The 23,098-nt window shown below is 45.9% G+C and overlaps 2 protein-coding genes across 3 annotated transcripts in view; both read left to right on the plus strand.

Annotated features, from left to right (window-relative positions):
- Window positions 1–490: 490 nt before the first annotated feature.
- LOC308069102 (uncharacterized protein) lies at window positions 491–16,545 on the plus strand. Its single transcript, XM_080400856.1, is given in 4 exon segments — window positions 491–4,748; window positions 4,750–4,762; window positions 4,764–5,105; window positions 5,137–16,545. Coding segments are annotated over 4 exon segments (615 nt in total). The 5' UTR covers window positions 491–4,701; the 3' UTR covers window positions 5,350–16,545.
- A 93-nt stretch (window positions 16,546–16,638) lies between these two features.
- Window positions 16,639–23,098, plus strand: part of DDRGK1 (DDRGK domain containing 1) — a 40,484-nt gene continuing 34,024 nt past the window's right edge. Inside the window, exon 1 of one of the 2 annotated variants that reach the window (XM_080396911.1) lies at window positions 16,639–16,802. In XM_080396911.1, the coding sequence (XP_080253037.1) occupies window positions 16,715–16,802 (88 nt within the window). In that variant the 5' untranslated portion in view covers window positions 16,639–16,714. The remainder of the gene's footprint in view (window positions 16,803–23,098) is intronic. The other variant, XM_080396910.1, reaches the window with a different exon arrangement.

Genomic DNA, 23,098 nt, shown 5'->3' on the forward strand with positions numbered 1-23,098 from the left:
TCTGCCAATGGTAGGACAGCAGAAGATGACGATGCCACGTACAGGGCAGGGAGAACAGGCTGTTCTGCTGAGCGATGCGGAGATCTCTGGCTAATGAGTTGGCCTCATTTCCAGAAGGACTGCCAGGATGAAATGGGGTCTCTCCTCCACTTATTCATTTGAATTGGCTGGTTAAAACCTTTCCGTCTGCGTCATTTCTGTGATGAAAAAAAGCGAAACAGGAAGAAAAGGAATGCACTTCCATTTATCTCTCAGTAGGAATTTTGGCTGAACCCCATTAACACGAAGGTAAATCAGGGTTGTTTTCTCAGGGCTTTTTCAACCAATATCTACCAGGTATCCCTTCCCTTGGTTCTCTGATTTCTACTGCAGATAAAGATTGGAGGAGGGAGAAAAAGAAAACTAAATGTGTGAGGTTTGGGGGTCCTTTCTGAAGTGGGACATTGAATTTCTTTTTTTTAAATAAACACTTCCTGATTGACTCCCCCCCCCCCCCCCCTCCTTTTAACCCACATAAACCTACTGACTCTACACAGCTGTAATTGCTGAGTGCTTCATTTGATTCAGGGCAAATCCCAGAAATAAGGCAAGGCAGAGCGCCCTCCTCGAACGGCTCCTGATCTGCTTTCAAATGCAATGGAGACATGGTGTCCAGAAAGGCAATGGGCATGAAAAAGAGGCAGATGCATGCTTGCCATCTGCAATGAATAAATCCTATAGTGACAAAAGGCCTTTACATGGACCTCTCAGCAAAGCCCATCCAGCAGCCCAGCAACTTGGAGCAACAGCATAGTAAGCCCCAAGCTCCAAACTAGATGTTCTCCACCCAGCATCCACACAACTGCTCCACAAGATGACCTGTGCCCAGCCACTGTGTTCAGCATCGGTTTGGGTTTAAACTTCCTTCCCTAATTAATGCATGCTGCTTTTCAAGGACCACATGGTTTTCCAAACTCTGCTGCATTTAAAGGCAACTCCAGCACTTCACTCTAGGAACACTGATATGTTCTCCTCCAAGGTGCTGCACAGCCAAGAACAAGTTTTACACCAATGTGATGGCAACTGAAATGGAACAGCAGCAAAACTGTGCTATGTTGTCGAAACGAAACACGGGAAGGTGAAAGCTGTTTGAAATTTCCCTTGCATCAATATGTCCTTGGCTCCAGCAAAATGGCCTTTCCCCAGAGGAGTAGTTTGGTTGCTTCTAATGATATTGTCTCTTCTACGTGCCATTTTCTGACATTGGGCTTTCAGGATATTTTTGGGTTTTTTCCTATATCATCACCATGGGGCAACAAGGAAGCTGTTGTTACAGGCTGCAGGACAGGTTAGTAGTTTGGTAACTGGCAGTGGGAATTTAAAGGCTGTTCTCAGCCCAAAGATCAACAGATCTGCATTTCTGTGTTTCTTTCATCAGTTGCCTCCAGCTCAGAACAGAAGCAAAGCACCCTCCTTCCATCCATAGCAATTATTTAGCACCTCAGAACCAAGTATTTGAGAGCACTGACAGAGGGGACACTTTCTCCCCACCCATCACTGTTTTCAGAAAGGGGTGGTTTCAATATAATCATTTTTAACAGAAGATGCAGATTGAAAACCACCCTGCCGAGAGAGGATGGCTTTGCTGTATCACTTTGAGGGGTCAGCGTGCATACAAATCAAATTCCTGCATCTCCACTGTAAAGAGATCTCTTAGGACTGTAGGGTTAGGATTGAAGAGTCTAATAAGGGGAAAGAATTAAGCCTGCAATCACTTGGACTGATTTAAATTAGGGTTTTTTCCTCTTGCTTTGATTAAAATAAGCAGATTTTCCTTTCCACCTGTGTTTCTTATGCAGGCAGAATTTCCATTAACTTCAGTCGATGCTTTTTGTAACTTCTTGAAGCTAAAACTTCATGGCATCCCTTCATCTGGTTGCCAGGATTTTCCTTAGCACATTACCACTCTTGTGATATTAATTATAGTATCTCCCTGCTTTATATACCAGTCATCTCTGTTATTAAATGGACCTCCTGTGTGCCTTTCTTCTATCTTATTAAAGAACAGTGACCTTCTTTATTCATTACAGAATTATAATGAATATTCATTACAGAATAGTGATGGTATTGGGCTTACCTTGTCCCCAGGAAGATTTAGGTCAGACATAAAGGAAACCCTTCTTGGGACAGGGACAATGATGAACTGAAAGGGTTTGGGGGTGGGACAGGGCACGTATCCCATCACTGGTGGCCTTCAAGCACACAGCCAAATATCAGGGGTACAGCAGGTAGCACTGGTGGTGATTTGGGGCAAACAGATGGGATCCTAGACAGCCCTTGTACTTTTGCACACTTTCTATGGAAGTAGTAGTATTGGAAATCTTCCAGTAACTTACCATCCAATAAAAGGAACAGCACAATGTTTAATAGCATAATTTCCAAGCTCTGGACTAATCATTCAGTGATTAAACCAAAAGGAAGGCAATGTAACCTGGGCAGTCATCACTGGACATCAATTCATTCTTCCATCCCTGCGTTAATGGCGTGAAAGACACTACCTGTCCCCACCACCATCACCCTGATGCACACATTAATCTCCACGCAATCCTCCAGCAGCTACACTGAGCTCAGCTCCTCACTTTGCACCCAGGTTACAGCTGGAATAATGCCCAGCAATGGGATGGGAAGTGCACGAGGAGCAGGCTGTGCTCTCCAGCATGGAGAAAGCTATGGGAGCCCCTGGGATTCTGGCTGGGATGGCCACATTCCTGCCTCCCATAGGTATTCACAGCCTCCTCTTAACTTACAGGAAGCATTCCTTTAAATGGGTTCAAAAACAAAGATGTAAACCAGGTCCATTGAAGGCACTAAAGCAAAAACAACTTCAGTCAGGGGAGTCCTACGCTGCTGATTCCTAAATGCAGAGGAATAATCTGCTGTTTCTTTTTCTCAAGGCGTCTGGTTTTGGCCACTGTTACAGCAAGGAGCTGTTAGCAAGAAAGACAACACAGGCCAAATATGCGCTCTCACATGGGTCTGACCCTAAGAAGGGTTGCAGCAGGAGTCCTTGTTTGAGTAGCAGGGTTGTTTGCTTATCCCCATGACACCTGCATGGTCAAAAGCAGACCACACTCAGCAAAAGCAGTTAGCCCCAGTGGGGTCCACAACAAAGCCTCAAAAATGATATGGTACTGACCTCCATCATGGGGGATGTTGCTCTCTCCCTGTCTGCTCCAGCTGCTGTGAATCAACAGCATTTGGGAACAAAGCTGGGAGAGGATAAAATCTAATGTGGGTGGGTTTTTTTTCCCCAATGGAAACAGAAAAAAAAAGTTTAGCATGGTTCCACTTCCTATCAGTAAAATAAATGGACACTTGATTTTGAAAAGTCTGATAAAATGGAAACAAACTCCCAGGATTAAAATTCTACATAGAAAAAAAAATATATGGCCTCTGACACTGAAATATTACCTTAAAATAAATGAGCATTGCACAAGTCTGAAAGCAAAACGAGCCCTGGAATCTCTTCCTTCTTCTCACAGAGTTAATTTTAACCACCACTATACCCATGCAGCTCTCACCACATCAAAGGACATCCAGAAACCACTGTTGTAGCAGAACACCCTCAATAAGTCTCAGCACACCAGCCATGATACATCCCTTCCCAAGGACCATGGAATGGAAAGCTGGTATGAACAGGATGGCTTGAGCCCCTTCTACTTTTATTTTAGATAGGAGCAAGGAAGCTCAGAAGTTGTGACCTGAGCTTCTGCAGGAGCCCACAGCCACTCTCCCACCCTGACCAGGCTGTTCCTGCCTGCATCCCACCCCAGATGAGGGGTCTGATGATGCTCAGTGTCTGAGGGGTGGGATGGATGGGAATAGAGGAAGGAGAAGGCTGGACAACAGTTAAAACACAGATCTCTGCATTTCAGCCATAAGCTCTTCTTCATACCATCTTTCCCTAGAACTTGCTCAGAACAACTCTTTTTCACCATCACACATGCACCCCCCTATCCCATCAAGCCAAGCTTTTCATTAACCATCTCCAGCACCAAGTGACCAGCCACAGCAATCCCACCACTTAACACAAACCCCAAGCCAACCACAGCTCCCAAACATTCCCTCCCACCCCACCACCCCTTGCAGGGCTTTTCACCTGCAAGCCTCCTAATTACATTACAGCTTTCAGCTGCAGCACAGCTCCCTGCCTGATTTCCACCCTCCCTGCCCTTCCCAGTGAGGTAAGAGTGGCTGAATGGGCAGCAAAGCAATAAAAGCCAGTGGAGCTGCAGCTTGCAAGTCTTGGTGGGGCACAGGGAACAGCCCCATGGAGAGAGACAATAGCAACACTACTATTACCAGGATATGTACAGAGGCAGATGTGGCATGCTCAGGCAGCCAAGGCAAGGAGGAAGAAGCTTGGAAAGCAGCTGGAGAAGGCTATGGGAGCCCCTCTTCAGGCACCAGTTACAGCATGCAACACTATTTCCATTTTAATTTACCTTTTGGAATTTACCATTACACTAGGCAACCTCACTGGGCTCTTTGCCTTTATCAGGAATGCCATCTGGCAAAAAGTCCTTCAGCCCTTAGACAGGATCACTGCCAACATGGCCCAGGTGACCCTCTTGCTCTGTTGTTGCAAAGAAGTTCCCAGCAGTCCTGTCCTTTGCCAGCACCAGTGTTTCTGGTGAGAGGGGGTGCTGCATCATCTTCTACATGTTTTGCATGCTGAGGCTGATCAGCACCTGGTCAGTGGAGAATCTGTTTTCTCCACCTGAAAAAAGATCTACGGACCTAACCATCGCTGGTCCAAGTTCATCTACAGGCACCAGAGGCAGCACACAAACAGCATCCTTGCTGGATTTTCAATACCATCTTCCAATTGCCTACCTCCAACACAACACGCAGCAGAGAGGATAAGGAATGAAACTGTTGTGTGCTTGGCTACCAGCCCTTGCTTAAGTTCTCCAGGGAGTTTCACCATGAAGTTCACCACCTACACATCCATCAAGCTTGCTCTCACCTTCACCATGCTTGTGATAGTCCTGAATGGATTTGTCATTGACCTCCTCTGGGGGCAAAGGAGAAAGACAAGGGCTGCCTCCACCACAGGGAGCACATGAAAATAGCACATGGCTCAGGTGACTAAGACCTTGCTCGTGCTGGTCTCTATTTACATTGTCTGCTGGCATCACCTGGACTGCTCTTGTTTCAGGATTCCTGAAGCACAACTTTCTGCAGAGCTTTGTCTGCATCTATTACTCATCCCACTCCTATGTTATCCTGTTTGGCTACAAGAAAGTCAGACAACAGCTCACTGAAGCCTACTGGTGCCTGAGATGTGAGAAGCCTACAATTGTCTAGAGCATGGAGATGTAACTTCCCAAAATCCTACCCCTGCCAACTTTCTGGAAAGATCTCTTCAACCATGCTTAAAACTCAGAGGATTCTCATCGATCTTCTTCTTCATTGTGGGGCATCATCAACCAGATGAGGGAACTAACCAGAAAAAAGATCCAGTAGGCATCAAACAATGAATTTGCCCCAGAGTTGTGTCACAGAAAATATCTCAGAAAAAGCTTATTTCAAAAGGCACGGCAGCAGGTAAACATTTACTTTCAGCCGGATGAAAGCAAATAGAAACATTCTCATCATCACCAGTCGGTGACAGCCCATAATAAACAAGGGATCAAGTATATATAGCCCCTACAGACTTGTTACTTTTGAAAACTATAAGAGGGAATGTAGGCATTTTTCAGCATTGTCACTGGCAGGCAAGCATTTCCATTTCCACAATAGCTCATTGAAAGAGAAAACAAGCAACAAAAAGCCCTCTGCAAGCCCAGACACGGCACAAATGCAGGCGGCCAGCAGAACCATTAGATTCAAGGAAAAATTATTGCAAGATTGTTCTCAGAATTCATGAAAGATGGAAATATGAGCGGGCAAACAGTGCTATGCTTTAGGGGCTTAGGGCTCCCAGGACCAATGTTTATTTCTCAACAAAACAGAAATCATGGAGTCAAAATGCCAGGATACATTTTCTTGTGTCAGATCATTTTGTCTATAATACAGCTGAGAAAATAAAGGAAAATGTAACTACAAACACATATGTATCTTTCCTTCCTAGTCCCGAGAACAGGACTCTGGAAAGAAAAGAAGGAAAACTTCCTGTGTGCCATTCTGTCTTAAAAATAAAAAAAAATAAAAAATTCCATTATTATTTTGATTTGAGTGATGTGATTATGCATAATTAAGTGTTAGCTGGCTTACTGAAAGGTGCTTCCCTTCTGTTCTGGCTTAACCCCAGCCAGCAACTGAGCCCCACACAGCCACTCGCTTGCTCCCCAGCTCCATGGGATGGGGGAGAGGATCAGAAGGGTAGAGGTGAGAAAACTTGTGAGTTGGATAAAAACAGTTTGATAGGTAAAGCAAAATGCAGGAGCAAAACAGAACAAGGAATTCATTCCCCACTCCCCACGGGCAGGCAGGCTCAGCCACACCCAGGACAGCCGGGCTCCAGCAGGTGTAATGGGGACTTAGGAAGGCAAATGACATCACTCCCAATGTCCCCTCCCCTTCCTCCTTCTTTCCCCCAGCTTTTTGTGGCTGAGCACGATGTTATATGGTATGGGATGTCCCTTGGGTCAGCTGGGGCCAGCTGTCCCAGCTGTGCCCCCTCCCATTCCTTGTACCCCCCAGCCTGCTTGCTGGCACGGTGGGGTGAGGAGCAGAAAAGCCCTCGGCTCTGTGCAAGTGCTGCTCAGCAGTAACTAAAGATCCCTGTGTTATCAGCACCGTTTCCAGCACAAATTCAAAACACAGCCCATATCAGCTACTGTGCAGAAAATTAACTCTACCCCAGCCAAAACCAGCACATCTTCCTTTCTAGTGCTGCCTAAAACCCTTCTTCTTTTGTGCTCTCCCTCTAAAATGGCCATAGCTGCAATGCAGCTACTGGGGCTTTGGGGGTCTTTTCTTGTCTTTCTTGTCCACGCAAGCCTGCCAAATATTTGCATATAGGCATCTTTTGTCATTTTGGGGTGTATAGCTCTGGGGTAACAACCTGCCTGCAATCCAGAGAAGATGCTAAGTGCCTGGGGCATTTTAACAGATGCTTAGCAAGGGATGGACTATGCAGACATCTACCTAGCCTCTACACTGCTTTTTCCCTTATAATTTGATTGCAACTGGCAGATGAAATCCAGTGAATCTTGCTTATGGGGTTACTGGTTTTGCATGTCTTTCCAGGGGATCCAATTTAGCTTCTTTTCCAGAGCAAAGATAGTTTCTGAGCATCTTGACCTCTGTTGAAGATAGCTCCCTGCAGAAAGAGATCCCTGTAAAAGTGTGTTCCTGACTGCTTTTGAGAGACAAATGTTGCCTGGATTTCCCTGTCGTTTTTTTTAGTTGCTACAGGCTGTCATGATTCAATGCACACTGCACATGTAAAATAGACAGAGGTGGCAAAAGACTCCTGGTAGCCCCTGGCAAAGGCCATGCATCAGTTCTGACCTGTTCTCACTTACGCAGGGGATACAAGCTGCTTTCCTCTGGCTGTCCCTGCAGCTCAGGGTGTCATGCTGGTCCCAACCACTCACCCCTACAACCCACTGTGGGTCTACACCACCAGCAGTGACTCACAGCCCTCCAGAGACTCTTAGAAATCTTCCTGATTTTTGAAAGCTGACTCTGCAAGGAAGGAAGACAAGGTAATATTTTGGGGAAAGAGGGAGAAAATAATTGATTTTGCATCCAAAGACTTTTGTACAGCTTTAAAAATGACCCCTGGAAATCTGCTGTGCTGGCCATCAAAGAAAGCAAGGTACTAGATGACATGTGCCTTGACTCTAATCCAGCCTGCCAGTCCTCACAATCCTATGTGCCCCCATTTATCCACAGATTAGATACAACAGAGACATCTGCTCTGTTCCTTTCCCAACACTGCCCATTTAACACTAGCTAGGAGCACCACTTGTTGGAGAGAGAAGGCAATTCAGTCAAGACAGGTGATAAATGCAATACCAGCAAGGGCTGGTAACTCCCAATCCTGCTGGACCCCTACTAAGTGCTTTGATTTTAAGGATTTTTAAAATTTAGTTTTAAATAAAGATCCTCTGTCTTCTCCTGCTCTCCCCCAACTTCCTCCAGCAACGTATTCTATTTGGATTAGCTCCAGGGAGATGAAAGTAGGCTTGCAGTTCTCAGAGTTATCTGTGAACTCCACGCAGTTCGAGTAGAAAAGCAAATATTCCACGTCGCTGATGCAGCTTCCTTAGCTCTTGGCCAGCCATCAGCAAGGAGCTGCTGAAATAGAGTAGTGTTATTTCAAAGCCAGATGAAGAAACTGCATATGCTGCATTCAAACTGATCTCTTCTTGTACATGCAATTCCTTCTGTTTTATTTCATAGTCATTTGCAGAATTGCATAAAAATTTAGGCTGGAAGGTACCTTGTCCAGCTGAGTGTTGAATACCTTCAAGGAAAGCAATGCCCTCACCTCTCTGGGCTTCTGGTCCAGTGTTTCACCATCCTCACAATAAAAACATTTTTCCTTGCATCTTATTGGAATTTCCCTTGCTGCAGCTTACACCCATTGCCTCCCACCCTTTTGTCGCACACCTCTGAGAGGAGCCAGGTTCTCTCTTCTCTATAATCTTACTTGCGTAGCCGAAAGGAGCAATTAGATCTTACTCAGCCTTCCCTTCCCCAGGCTACGCCAAGCCAGCTCCCTCAGCATCTCCTCTTATGTCATGTACTCCAGCCTCCTGACCACGTTCATCAGGACATTCATATGGTGCTATGTGCAAGGCAAGACCTCAGCTGGCCAAGTCTTTCATATTCCAGACAGACCGACAAATGAAGTGTGGAGAAGTCTGGCATCACTAGGGTAGGGAGCAAGAGGACCTGAGCTTGTACAGCCTCACTGAAGAAGTCTGAAGGAGAGATAAACTCAGGCAGATGAACAGTCCACTCGGGTTGCACCAGTATTTTCTAATGCTGTTGTTCCACAGACATGTCTTTTGATGATAAAAAGACTATCAGAAGCCAGGATCAGTTCCCTGGCCCCTTCCACCACGTGTTCATGAGCACAGAGGGAAGGCACAGGCAAAGGGATGCTGGGAATGGCAGGAAGAAGCCTGGAGAGGAAGTGAGGCTTTGCCCCAGCAGCACTGTCTGGGAGAACCACAATTTAGCCTCTAGCCAAGCCAAAGTAAAAATGCTTGCTTCTGTGTTGCATCCAGAAAGAGAACTGCATCTATGACTCAACCTGCTCATGCCAAAACCAAGACGTTAAATGGGGAGCAACACTCCCATTAAGTGGAGTTTGCGATCCAGCTAAGCGCACTCGATTTAAGTAACTTGGCTGGAAACATGGATTTTTGCAGCAAAAGCATTACCTCAAGCAGCAATCACATTACAGTTGCAAATCCCCATCAGTCCCTGGGGGACAACCTGAGAGAGGTATTGTTGGGTTACAGCAACTTCGCCCCGGCTTTCTCTGCGTGCCCACAGGCAGCAAAGAGACCAAACTGCATTATGACATCTCTGGTTTTCTTTTCCCTTCATGCTGGTGGGTATTTGGAGAGAGAAGAACAGTTCTTCATTAATTTGTGCTGGAAAGCCTGATCATCCGGGTCTTGGTCATTACTTGCGTCTTGTCAGCTGAGTCACAGAATTTGGGGGACATTTACTTCAAATGGAGCTGACTGCCCTGAGAACGAGATAGCATTTTTAATTAAATGGGTTTTAATGGAAATATGGGAAGAGACAGGTGAAATTAAACTGGGGCTGCAGCAACAGACTTCTTAACTAATGACTTCTAAATTGGTTACAATATACATTTTGAAAAGATACAGGAAGCTCATTAAGGCTCTAGACAAACAGCTTGGCAGGACAGAGCAGAGGAGAGAGCTCTGCAGTCAGCAGCACTGTATGAAAAAGATATCCAGAACGATAGCAACTACTGAACATTAATACCACCGCTATGAATATAATGGTTGTCCTCCACAGCACTGACTTTGTGTAGAAGGCCAATATTTTTATCTCTGATTTTCAGCTACAGGATGCCAGGCACAGAAAAGTAATCTGCCTAGTGCTGGGACTAAGCTCAGATGAGCTGTGCGGAGTTAGTCAAGGACAATTTCCAGCAGAAAACACAGGTCTGGAAGAACAAGTCTTTTCCAGGAATATGTCCATTGCCAAAAAAACACTGGTTAGGAGCCATCTAGTATAATTTATAGCCCAAAGAGATGAAGAAAACAATGCAGATTAATTTTTGGAAAGACATACACACACACACACACAGATGTAGTCACAGCCGCATGGTCTAAACCAGGTGGTCAGGGCATTAACTGGGGACAGCCTCTCTTGAAACCAGGGACATCCAAATCCACACTGCACAGATTCACTGTTCACCAAAGAGCCTTTGAAAGGTTTTGGTTTTGCTTCAGTGCACACTCGGAAATGTTTGAGAATCACTTCTCAGCCACACTGCTCTTGCAGCTTAAGCCAGTGCCCTGTCTGCTGGGCTACACTGTGAGGGGCTGAGTCATACTGAAAAGGTAAGTCCCTGACTCTGTGGCCATGCTGGAGGAAAGCATCTGAATTTCAGTCTTAGGGAATTCACTCCATCACTGTTTTTTTCTTTAATCCCCCAAGAGCACAGCAGTCTTGATCTCCAAATATTTCTGAAGACCTGCTCAAGGAAATCCTTAGACTTGCTGGATTTCTTTTAGATTTGTATTTTTATCGGCATTATTTGTTTCAAATCTTCCCCCAGCTTTTAAGACCTTTGTCTGACCACCATGTCTCACTCCCTGCATCACTCGGCCAGTAACACCTGCCCCAGAAGCTGAACTAGACCAGACACTGAAATCTTCAGAGCAGAAATTAACTTCCCAGGAAACCCAACACAGAGGGACAAACCTCACAGTGGTTTCAAGCCTTGAAATCTAGAGCACCTTCTGATGTGTCATGGACTCTAAAGCAGAAATATAAAAATGAATGGAAGCTGCCACATAGTCAGAAGCAAGTTTACGGTACCCGGTTGGCAAATAACAGTACAGCTGATGGCTGTGATCACCTAAACTCAGCAAAGAAAAGGAAAATAAGGGGAGATAACCATGAGATCCCACCTAGCTGGGTCTTTCTCATATAACTTCCAACTAAGCTCTGTCAGTGTTCTCACAACCTAACCAAGGCAGGACCACAAAGCTTTGTGTGCATTCACCAGTAACCTGGGAGCATACTGGAGACAGAAAGCCAGGGCTGCAGTTCTGCTCTTGAGGTAGAGCCCTGAAAAATTGTCCCCTTTGCATAAATGTTTCAGTAACTCTAGAACAAGAGACCAATGCAAGCAGAACCTGATTCTCCTCTGCCTTGGCTTCACCTTGTGTTCAGGCATGTCCTAATTCGGCAGTTTTGTTTTCAAGAACTAAGACTATTTTGATTGAGTATGACTGTTACTTTTATTTAAATTCCTCTGTTAAAGGCAAATCTAAAAGTTATCTCAAGCAACAATAAACCATGTTATTTCTCTTAAAACAACCAATCCAAGTAGAGCAGCGAGAACAAATCATCAGGGTCTTGACAGAACAAGACAGGTCTCACAAGCTTCTTTAGAGGCTTTGGGGAGGTGCTGAGCTACTACATGGCGCACCAAGGTCCTGGGTGGAGTTCACCCACTAGTGTTACCAGTTCAGTGCCTTGCAACTACAAAATACTCTTTATCGCTGGCACACTGATTCAGACACTTGCCTGAGTCTGATCCTGCAATCCACCAACTGCTTCCTGGAAGGTGCTGATGACCTTTTGTGCTCACTGGCACAAAGGAGTGGATCCAGAAACGCTTCTGTTCATTAGCATATTATAGATGAGTATTTGGAAGAATATCAGAGGTCCATATACAAGTGGGAGGGAGCTGGCAGGCAGTGCTTGCATTATTTCTCCCTCTAAATATATTGTTAGGCGAAGGTCACATCCACGCTGTAAATTCAGGCACACCCAGGCACTGGAAAGTAATCATCCATGTGAGAAAATTGTTAGAAAGTTCCCCATCATCATTTTGGGTGCCAACCTGCATCTTCCTAGATAATTCCCAGGCATGGTTCAATGCACAGAACAGTCCAAGAACAACTCCCAGCAGGCAGTTTGCATCCAGCCACCCTCTTCTGGAAGGCAAGACAGTTTACAAGTATGGAAGAGGGCATTTTGTGCCAGTTGGCCACAGAGCCCAGGATACATTTAGTTCCTGGATGTAGTTAGTTTATTAGCACAGATAAAGCTGAATTGCCTCTGCTTAGAGTCTCATTACTGGACATCAATAAATGACACCACCATACACTTACTGAATCAAACACTCTAGGACTGCACTGCCAGCTGAATGAATTCTGGTTGAAATCACAAAGAAGTGATGATCATGCACACAAGTGTATACAATTCCTATATACAATGAGGCAGTTGAGGGGGTGTCCTGGTTTCAGCTGGGACAGAGTTAATTTTCTTCCCAGTAGCTGGTACAGCGCTGTGTTTGTGGTACAGCAAAAGAATAATGTTGATAACATGCTGATGTTTTAGGGGTTGCAAAGTCGTGCTTACCCTAAGCCAAGGCCTTTTCAGTTCCCCGTGCTCTGCCAGCGAGGGGCTGCACAAGGAGCCGGGAGGGAGCAGAGCCAGGACACTGACCCGAACTAGCCAAAGGGCTATTCCATACCGTAGAACGTCATGCCCAGGATATGAACTGGGACGGGGGATGGGGGACGGGGGAAGGGGGGCTAACTGGGAGGGGCCGATAGCTGCTGGGGGACTGGCTGGGCATCGGTCAGTCGGTGGTGAGCACTTGCATTGTGCATCACATGTCCTCTTTGGGTTATTTTCACCTCCCTCTTTGTTGTCTCCCTTTTAATTACAATTATTATCATTTTATTAAATTATTTTTTAATTTAAATTATTAAACTGTCTTTATGTCTACCTACAAGTTTTCTCGGTTTTACTCTTCCAATTCTCTCCCCGTTCACACTGGGGGAGTGAGTGAGCAGCTGTGTGGGGCTTAGTTGCCAGCTGTGGTTAAACCATGACAGGAGGCAACATGCTATTTGACCTTTCATCAAAATAAAGAATAATATGAAAAGCCACATAATTTCCCTCAAAACTGCCTGCATCGGGATCAGGTGCTACCCTCACACTGGCTGAGGAAATCACACAGGTTTGCAAGTTCTGCATTACTATGATCCCACTGTGGTGCAGTATTTGCAGGACTGAACGGGTCGAGTCCTGCTCCAACACTGATCTCTTAACTCAGTTAACACCCGTCTCATCACAGCCTTGACACACATTTTCCTCATGTCTTGGTGGAAAACCAACTTCAAAATCCTCTGAAATCTAAACAGTTATTAAAGAAACCAGAGGGATTTTTTCCAGATGTAAACTAGGAAAAATACAAAAGGGTAGCTGAGAAGTACAACCCAAGGAATGTAAAATGTTTCTGAGGAAGACCCTGGTGTCATAACCAAACTGAGCATCCGAGGCACTGTAGTTCATCTACATAGTTCAAGCTCTTTCTACATGGCATAATGGTGACACCTACAGGGAAAAAATCATCTGCTACCTTTGCAGCCCAGAGAGGAGCAGCTGACAACACGTCGTTAATATTATCTCCCTATTAAAGGCCATAGGGACCGTGCAAGCAAATAAAATGCTTCTCACTCGCACAAGTAAGTGCTGGCTGCAGGGCAAGGTCATTAGCTGGATGATGACAAAACTGAATCTGGGAGCCATCAACTCCCTCCACGTCTGCTGTAGCCACTCCTATCAAGCAAATGACAGCAGTTAAGCAAACTAAAAAAAAGTAAAATTCCTGTAAATAACTCTTCTTTCTTGATCTTGATCATCTTTCAAGCTTTGCTTGGTGTATACCCATGTGTGTCTCCAGGACATGGCTACTTGAGCACCCAGGCTGTGTTGGAATAAGTTACGCTGAGACTATTGCTAAACAGAGAGAGGTTTGTGAGAACATCCCATCGCTGCCCGCTCCTTCAGCGAAGAACTCAGGGCAGGGCAGAGCACAGGCTGCTGGCTCACACTTGGCCTGAGTCCAATTACTGTTTCCTCAGCAACATTACAGAACTTGGTACAGGACTATAGAAGAACATTCAAATGTTACAACGCATCATATTTCTTAAGAAGTTTAGTATGTTCTCTAATCAGAGTGGAATTCAAGAAAGTGAACTGTTGTACAGATAAAATAACCAAAATCTTTCATTTTAACTGTTGCAGTTTAATGCCAGCCAGCAACTGAGCCCCACACAGCCACTCGCTCACTCTCCCCCGTGGGATGGGGGAGCCAATCAGAAAGGTAAAGGTGAGAAAACAAAGGAAGAAAACTCACGGGTTGAGATAAAGGCAGTTTAATAGGGAAAGCAAAAACTGTGCACGCAAGCAAAACAGAACAAGGAATGCATTCCCCACTCCCCACGGGCAGGCAGGCTCTGCCATACCCAGGACAGCCGGGCTCCAGCACACGTAATGGGGACTTGGGAAGACAAACGCCATCACTCCCAAAGTCCCCCCCTTCCTCCTTCTCCACCCAGTTTATATGCTGAGAATGATGCTATATGGTATGGGATACCCCTGCGGTCAGCTGCCCCAGCTGTGCTCCCTCCCATTCCTTGTGCCCCCCAGCCTGCTTGCTGGCACGGTGGAGTGAGGAGCAGAAAAGCCCTCGGCTCTGTGCAAGTGCTGCTCAGCAGTAACTAAACATCCCTGTGTTATCAGCACTGTTTCCAGCACAAATCCAAAACAGCCCATATTAGCTACTGTGCAGAAAATTAACTCCACCCCAGCCAAAACCAGCATATTAACTCCCATTAAAGTCTCACTATTTTTCAAATTTGCAGGCAAAGGCCTGGAAGAAAAACCCAGACATTTGTCATACAGGGTTTTTTTTTACAAGCAATCCTGACCATTACACATGGTATGAAACAAGCATTGTCTGAAGTGTATCCTGAAGATAACCACCAGGAAAGCTTCAGTTCATAATTCATCCAAATGTGTATCAGTGCAAGTTATCAGAGGACACGTCCTTTCTGACCATGCAGTATCAGACTAACCCACTAAGACAGAAACAGACCACTGACAATACAGTTTGAGCAAAGCATGAACAAAGTGGCATTGATTTCCAAAATGAGATTTGAAAGGTCATTATTAAAATAAAAATTTGTACTAAAACATCCAGTCTTTAGTTCAGTTCCTTTCTGAGAACTTTGAGCAAATTTCTTAATAGAAGCTGTTTTTTCCTGTGGCAGACAGATTTGAATTTGTCTCAAGCTCATGATGGTATGTGCACAGGCAGCTGTGCAGTCCACAGTAATGACTAATTAGCTAGAACAGTTATTTTGATCACGTCTAATGTCCAATTCTCTCTAATTTCCGTTTTCAATTTTTTACATTTCCCCTGACAACAAGCAGTGCTTTAAAACGCCACACTAAAGGGATCTCTGAAGCAAGAAAGGGCTGAATCAGTCAGAACTTTACAACCACAAAGCAAGTCAAAACGAGTGAAAACAAAAATACTTCCCCCCTCATTCACAGGACTGGACAGAAACCAACAAGTGGTTTCAGACCTAACAGTGGGTGACCATCCAAAGGGGGGAAGTTTGCTCTCCACCCTCAGCCAGAAGTTCCTGCAGCATCTTTTTCTGCTGATACTTGTTCTGATCTGGCTAGTAGCCAGATCCAGGGAAAAAAAAAAAAAAAAAAAAACAAAACAAAAACCCCAAACTAGTTCCCTGCTCAGGAAGATTGCAGAGTCATGGAGCGTTGCTGCCACTAAAAGGGAAGCGAAAGGAGGCAGATCCTCCATTTGGCTGGATACCAGCATTAGATCACGCTAAAGCAATTACCAATCTACAGCCAAAGCCCACGCACCTTATACTGGCTCTTCACAGATCAGTGCAAACCTGATTTTTAAACAAATCAGCTTCCTCTCGGCAGTTTGGTTTCCTACATTTTTACCAAATTAAGCCACCTTACTACAGAAGGCAGCCGAGTTCTGGGCCAGCCTCTGTGTCAGGGGCAAACTTGCTTTGTTCAGGCCATGTCAGGACATCATTCCTGCTGCTGAGCCAGGCAGCTTCAGCTACAGTCCCCGCCTGCATGCCACTGACTTCAAGGCAGCAGTTACGGATTACTTAGGTGTAACACAGGCTTCACTGCCAGGGGTGGCGCCGCTGCACGTTCTCCGCTGCAGGGCCACGGGTGGAGGTACCACCACGCGTGGGCCACGCACCGGCGCTCACCCCACGCTGCTGCTTAGAGGAACGCCTCACCAGCCGCCTCCAGCACCCGTACCCGTACCCGCCGGCCAGGCCGACCAGCGTCAGGCTTACGGGCGAGTTCGCCTCGTATATTTTGATTCCTTCTTTCAACTCCCTCCCCAGAGCACCAGCGGCCGGGCCGAGCCCGTGGCCTCCCGACCCACTGCCACCGCTCCCTCACGGCGGCGCCTGACCGCCAGGCCCCCTCCCGGCACGGGCTGCCCTGCTCCGCGCCGGCCCGGCCCCGCCGCGCCCGCCTCAGCGCCTCCCCGCCTCAGGCAGCCCGCGGGCAGCCCTGGCGCGGGGGCCTTGCGGCGGGGCGGGGCGGGACGGGACGTACCAAGTGCTGCCGCCCACCCCCCGGTGCGGGCGCTGTAGGCGGGGCTGGTCCGGCGCTGCGGGAGGGCCGGGCGATGGACGCCGCGCTGCTCGCTGTCGCCGCCGTGCTCCTCGCCGTCCTCCTCTTCTTCGCCACCCGCCTCCGCGGCCAAGCGAGGGCAGGTGGGTTACGGCCCGGTTAGGCCCCCACTCCGGCCCCGTTCCGGCGGGGTGAGCTCAGGTGGGCCCGCCCCTGTTGCTGGCGGGGGTGGGGGGGGACGTCACCAAGGAGACCGGGGAGGGGGGGAGGTCTCTCCTCGGGCCTTCCCCTGAGGGGAGGCAGCTATGGTGGGGGGGGTCCCGGTGGTTCCCCGGGGATCCCTGGCGTCCTGCCCTCTCCTCCGTGGTCCTCCCTCAGGCCCCGGGGTGGGAGCTCCGGGTGGCGGCGAGGCCTGCTGCTGCTGCCGGCTGGGGCCTTGGGCCCGGTGGGCGGCCTGAGGCGGGCCCTGGGTGAGGGGCTCCAGGCCTTGTTGTGGGGTTGGAAGTTTGACTGGGCGGGCGGAGGGAAGGTGTCCCTGACGCTCCTTCGGCGAACGGGCAGAGAGATGCACCGTGTGAGGTGACAGCCCGGCCTGGCTGCCATGCCGGTCCTCAGCCCTGCTCCTCTCCGGCAGGCCCGGCGCAGCAGCCCCTTAATGTCCCTGTCAGACATAAGACTTGAAAGGCAGGCCGGTTGCTCACTGCACCCTGACAGCCAGCTTTACCTGCATTTCACAGAAAGTGCCCATTTTTCTCCTTTTCTACCTCGCCTGACCCAGCTAGCCACACCAGGTTTAGGCGCAGTGTTGTGCAGTCCTGTTCTGGGAAAAGGTAGATGATACAGCACTTCCATACTTCCTGCAAAAGGCAAGTTGTTTTATCACTAACCAGTAGTTAGACCCGTAGAATTGTTTAGGTTGGAAATTCCTTTAAGATTGAGTCCAACCATAAACCTAACCCTGCTTAGTTCACTGCAGCAGCGTGAAACCTTGATGGAAGCAACCTTGTGTGGGTGCAAGTTGAATGTTACGGGAAGAAGTCAGATGTGGCTGTGAACTTACCAGCGTTCTTGTGTTTTCTGAGTGGAAGAAGATAGGTTGTTGAACTGCAAGGTCTCAAATTAAAATGTTTAAACAGGACAAATGCTGAAGCCTTCCCAGTTTCCAGGGTTTGGGGTGTTTTGACGTTGGGGTTTTCTGTTGGTTTTTTTTTTCTTTTGGTGGGGGGAGAACTTTGATAGTTTTTTTTAAGAGGGGAAAAAAAGCCAAAGCACCTTTAGTACAAACACAGTCATTCCGTTGGTAAGAGCTTTGTGTTAAAAGCAGTTTTTGCTGATAATTACATTTACAACATATTTCTCTCACACCTCCTCTTGTATAAACCTCGTCTAAATCTATCTTAATAGCTTGGAAAGTGATGAAATTTCATCAGGTATCAAGTGTCTTAGAACGGAGGCCTTTGTAAAAGTGAGTGATGCATGTCCTAGAGAAATGATACTGCTGGAAATTCGTAATTTCCTGAGCTTGGCTTGTGTCATGACTTGGGTAAATCAGGGGCTGTGGGGCTTGGGAGGATTTCCTTTCTGTTTAAGCATACAAAATTCTAACGAAATTGAAGCACAAATAATTCTTTTGAATGATGTGAATTCTCAAAAAGCTCTGATAGTGGTTTTGAGCAGTTTGGTATAAAGTTACTTTACATTCAGGGTAATTTAATCATTTTGAAGCTTCTTTCACAGTGGCATCTTTTTGACGTTTCCACATTGGTCTTGCTTTTCTTACTGTGGTTTTAATACAATTTCTGCCTTAATAAAGTGATTTCTGTCATTATAAAGTCCTTTGCAGAATTTCAGATTGTGGGGATTACTTTATTTTCCTTACGCAACAGAAATGCTTTTTCAAAACCATTGGGGCTGTGGTGTGCAAAATTTGGTCTTAAGTAGGAATTTGCTTTCCTGTTCCTTTTTCTTATGTGGCTAAACGGAAGCTGCTACAATTCTGCTAGTGAATCTGTGTTGTCACATGGAAAGGGCTTGGAACCAGAGACATTTGACTTAGGGAACTGGTGGAAGCTCTCACCTTTTCTTGTTAATGTTTGGGGATTGGGGCAGCCTGCAGCTTCTCTTCCTGCTCTCTCTTGAGGAGTTGCCCTTTCAAAAATGTTGAAGACTTGCCTGCTTTAGATAATGAAGGGAGCTAAGGATCACAAGAGGTAAATCCTCTAAGTTTGTATTTCCTTTAAAAGGTCATTTTGAGCAGCATGGCGTTGCCAGCAAGATCATGTCTGGACTTGTTCTGCTGAGAATAGAGAAAAAAAACCCACATAGCATTACTGGCTTTTATACATGGTTGGCATATCTTTTTGTGAATAAGCCCTAATATGATAAGCTGTGCTAGGCAAAAGCACCTCCCCAGGGAAGCCAAACATGCTTCCTTCTACCAGCTGCATTTTGAATCATTTTCTCGTTGAATTTAACAGGTTAGGTTAGCATGCAGGTAGAAGAAGCTGGATGCAGCCCGTGTGGTGGGAAGTCCCACTAACTTGTGAGGGTGCAGCAGGTGGTGCTCTCTGCACATCGGTGGGAGACGAGAGAGCTCACAAAGTAGTAGCAGTTTTGCTGAGCTGCCTCAAAACTTGCCAGCCCAGGTGTTACCCTGATGGACTTGCTTATCCAATATAACTGAAGACAATGTGCTATGACAGGCAAAGGATTGCTTCTCAAGAAAAAATGTCTTTGCTCTGAGTGGAAATTTGCAAAACTTAATGAAGGAACAGATTTCATATAATCACAGAATGGTTTGGGTTGGAAGGGACCTTCAAGATCATCTAGTTCCAATGCCCTGCCATGGGCAGGGACACCTTCCACTAGCCCAGGTTTCTCCAAGCCTCGTCCAACCTGGCCTTGGACATTGCTGGGGTGGGGCATCCACAGCTGCTCTGGGCAGCCTGTGCCAGTGTCTCGCTGCCCTCACAGTAAAAAATTTATGTCTGGGGGGTGTAAATTAGGTCCCAAGAAGTCCAGGCTCCGAAAGATTTTATAGTATTTTTTGCAGTGATGTAACAGTGGTGCTTCACATCCAGTTTAGGAAAGAGCTCAGCTTTCAGAGCAGAGTTCTGCTCCCTTCCCCTTTAGGAAGGAAATAATAGAGGCAGAGTCTCACAGATGCTGCTGTGCGCTGGCTGACAAGTCAGATGAAATAATCTCCATTGCTGCCTCTGCATTGTGCTGATGTTTCTTGAATGTGGAGGCAGAGCTGCTCGCAGCACAGCGGTAAAGCTGCTGTCCCCAGAAAAGAGGTATTGCCTAGGTTTTTGAAAGGCTGAATCGGAAACTGGAGAACATACAGATTAAAATAAAAATTAAACCAGTGTTCACTTTCCAGACACCCATTTAATTTTTTGTTTGTATCGCTTGTTAATTTGAGGGCTTTGTCTAATTAATGTATTCCAGCCTGTCATTCTGCAAACTGTTGAGCAACTTGTGGATCACTTTTCTCACCTATTTAATGCTGGTCATTAAGTTTCACTGAAATGGCTCTAATTAGTCAAGTCTAGTTAGTCCTTGCGTGGCTAATCTCAGCATGAAGTGGCTAGCCTGGGGTGCCACTTATGACTGAGACCTCTGCAGCTACAGGAAAATGAAGAGATGTATTCAGATAAGTGCAGTGGCCAAACCACGCCCTGTGCTGCAGGAGGACGTGAAAAGAAACACAGGCCCAGACTCCAGAGAAAATGGTTCGTGACTTCAGATCTGATGGTCAGTGCAGTTCCAAGAATAAGAGCAAGACAGTTTTTGAGTGTAGCCTCCTGTATTCTTTGAAACCACCAGTCACACTCCTCTGTGTGCAGCTCTTATCTACAATAATTCCAGTTAAGAGGGAGAGCAAGGAAGTTTAATTTTCTAGGTAACTGCAACAAATGAAGTGTCTTAAGCCATGTAGACAAATCATTGACCCCTACAGAACCTGCCAGGTATAAGCATGTTACAGGCAGAGTACATGACACTTTTTTTTTTTTTTTTTTTTTTTTCCTCCCCTTCTTGAAAGATAGGAAGAAATGCAATGACTAACACTTTTTTTTTTTTCAAATGACTGACCAGCAGAATGCCTTGCAAACAGAAGCTATAGCAGGAGGGAGGAAGAGGAAAGCTGTGTTGAAGTGTAGCTTTTCCTGCTAAATGACAATTCAGTGTCTAGGTGGCTTCTGTTGTTTGTCTGAACATTTTGGAGATCTGACAAGCATTGTCCAACAACTGCCTTGTGTATTTGACCATGATATGGGTTGGGTTTGGTGAGGTTTTGAATACTTTCTGAGCCCTTTTAGCACTGCTCAGCTTGGAGGAATTACTGATTCTTCTGTAGAGAATTAAATTGAGAAAACATAATAGCCTGGTTCACACGTTTGTCTCTGTGAGGGTTAAGCACCTGGGTTTGAAATGGATGTGCGGCTTATAAATAGATTGCTCTTTCACAAAATGCAAAACAGTCTCTGTTTTGCAGGCCAAGAACCAAAAACAAGCTCTAGCATGAATGAGCGCTGGAACTGCACAGCTGATAGGCTGTACAGGACTGCCTTTGGAAGTTACTGAGGTAGACACACTGAAGCTTTCAAGTGAAAGGATGCTAAGGTTTGAATTGCAATGTATCTCAAGAACTTACTAAGAGAAATACTGCATTTGTATAAAAAGTCTTTTTGCAGAATTTTTGCCGAATAAGTATTTTCGACATTTAGTAGGGTCCCATATGTGGTCTGCTGTTCTGCCTTTGCAGTATGAGGCTTTCCTATAGCATGTTCTGCAGCATTCAAAATAAGCATTATTACACTGTAAATAAGACTGTGCAAGCCTTGAAGCAAAATGATTGGATCTCTGGAGCAGACACTCTGCAATTTATTATAGACTTGTTTTGGTCCACAGATAAAAGGAGTGAATGAGAACAAGAGGGTGACAGCAGTGTGATAGTGCAGTCGCTCCAGTTGAAATGTCACAGTGTGTGTTAGTGCTGGGGGACTGCAACATTGTTGCAGCAATCTTTAATTGCTAGTGGCTTAGCTGGCCAGATGCTTCCCCAGATTACTCTGCTTTGCAGCCTGTGCTGAGCTCAGTGCTGCTGCAACTATATTGTTACCAGTACCAAAGTTAGCTGCTTTGAAGCTAGTTGACATATACTGACATGAGCTGCAAGTACACCTTTGATCGTCATGTAGGTATAGTCATAGTTAATCTTATTTTCTGATCATAGATATGCTAATAGGTTTTTTAGGAAGGCATTCTTTGGGTCAGAGGAAACTGGAGACTTGGCAGAGCATGGGAAGCATTTTGTGCTCCTGCTGGACCACAATATGATCTGGCAAAGCAGAAAAATAATGTCCTGATGAGTTTTAAGTAAGTGAGTAGTTCTGCAGCTTTCCATGGGACTATTTGAATATTTATCTGAATTAAGGTATAGTAGTTAATACTTTCCAGAATTGAACAAGTAACAACGTACACAAATATCAGTTACTTTTATTAACAATATGCAAAGCACATATCAAGAATGATGATACTTTATCATTATCTTATTGTTTCGGCCTGACTACCATAGCTGATAGCAACAGGATTGTGGAGGTCTCGAAGAAAAACGCGGTGGAGGGTTTTCTATGGAGAACTTCTGAAATGAGCCCACTGGTCAGCTGCTTCATCCCACGCTGTCTCCCTGCTGCTCCTCTGTTACGATATTGCACATTTGTCACATCTTTATTAATAACTGAAGTGTATGCAGAGAGGAGGCAGTGAGGGCTGCAGTGACCTTTGGTGGTCTGTCTTTCCCTGAATGCGTTTCTTGGGAGACCTGCAGTTTAAATCAGCATGGTAGAATTAAGTTACCCTGTATGCATTACAGCTGCAATGTGTAATCCTTATTTGCTATTCAGGTTTTGTTTCAGGTATAATGATTTACATATTCCATTCTGAAACATGCGTGCTTTGAAGTTTGAATTCAGATGAATCTACTTCTAAATTACACAAGTACAAAATAAAAAATAAAATTAAAAAAGAATACTTTAGAAGGGAAAAAAGTACTTCTGAGTCCTTGCCTTTTGGTAACTCAGAAATTATTAGACTGCTAGTCACGCCAGATAAAGGGAATTGTTTTCTGGTGGAAGAGAAAACCAAATTATCATTAGATTAAGTAAGAATATTTCTGGGGTCTTTGTTTTATGGTGTGTGGATTTATTTATTTATTTTGGGTTTTACTTTGAGGCAAAGAATGCCAATGATATCCTGGAGTGCATTAGGAGGAGCGTGGCCAGCAGGTCGAGGGAGGTGATCCTCCCCCTCTGCTCTGGTGAGGCCACCTCTGGAGTGCTGTGTCCAGTGCTGGGCTTCCCAGTTCCAGAGAGACAGGGAACTACTGGAGAGGGTCCACCAGAGGCTATGAAGGTGATGAGGGGACTGGAGCATC

This window comes from Falco punctatus (assembly GCF_963210335.1).
Source record: "Falco punctatus genome assembly, chromosome: 1".
NCBI lineage: Eukaryota > Metazoa > Chordata > Aves > Falconiformes > Falconidae > Falco > Falco punctatus.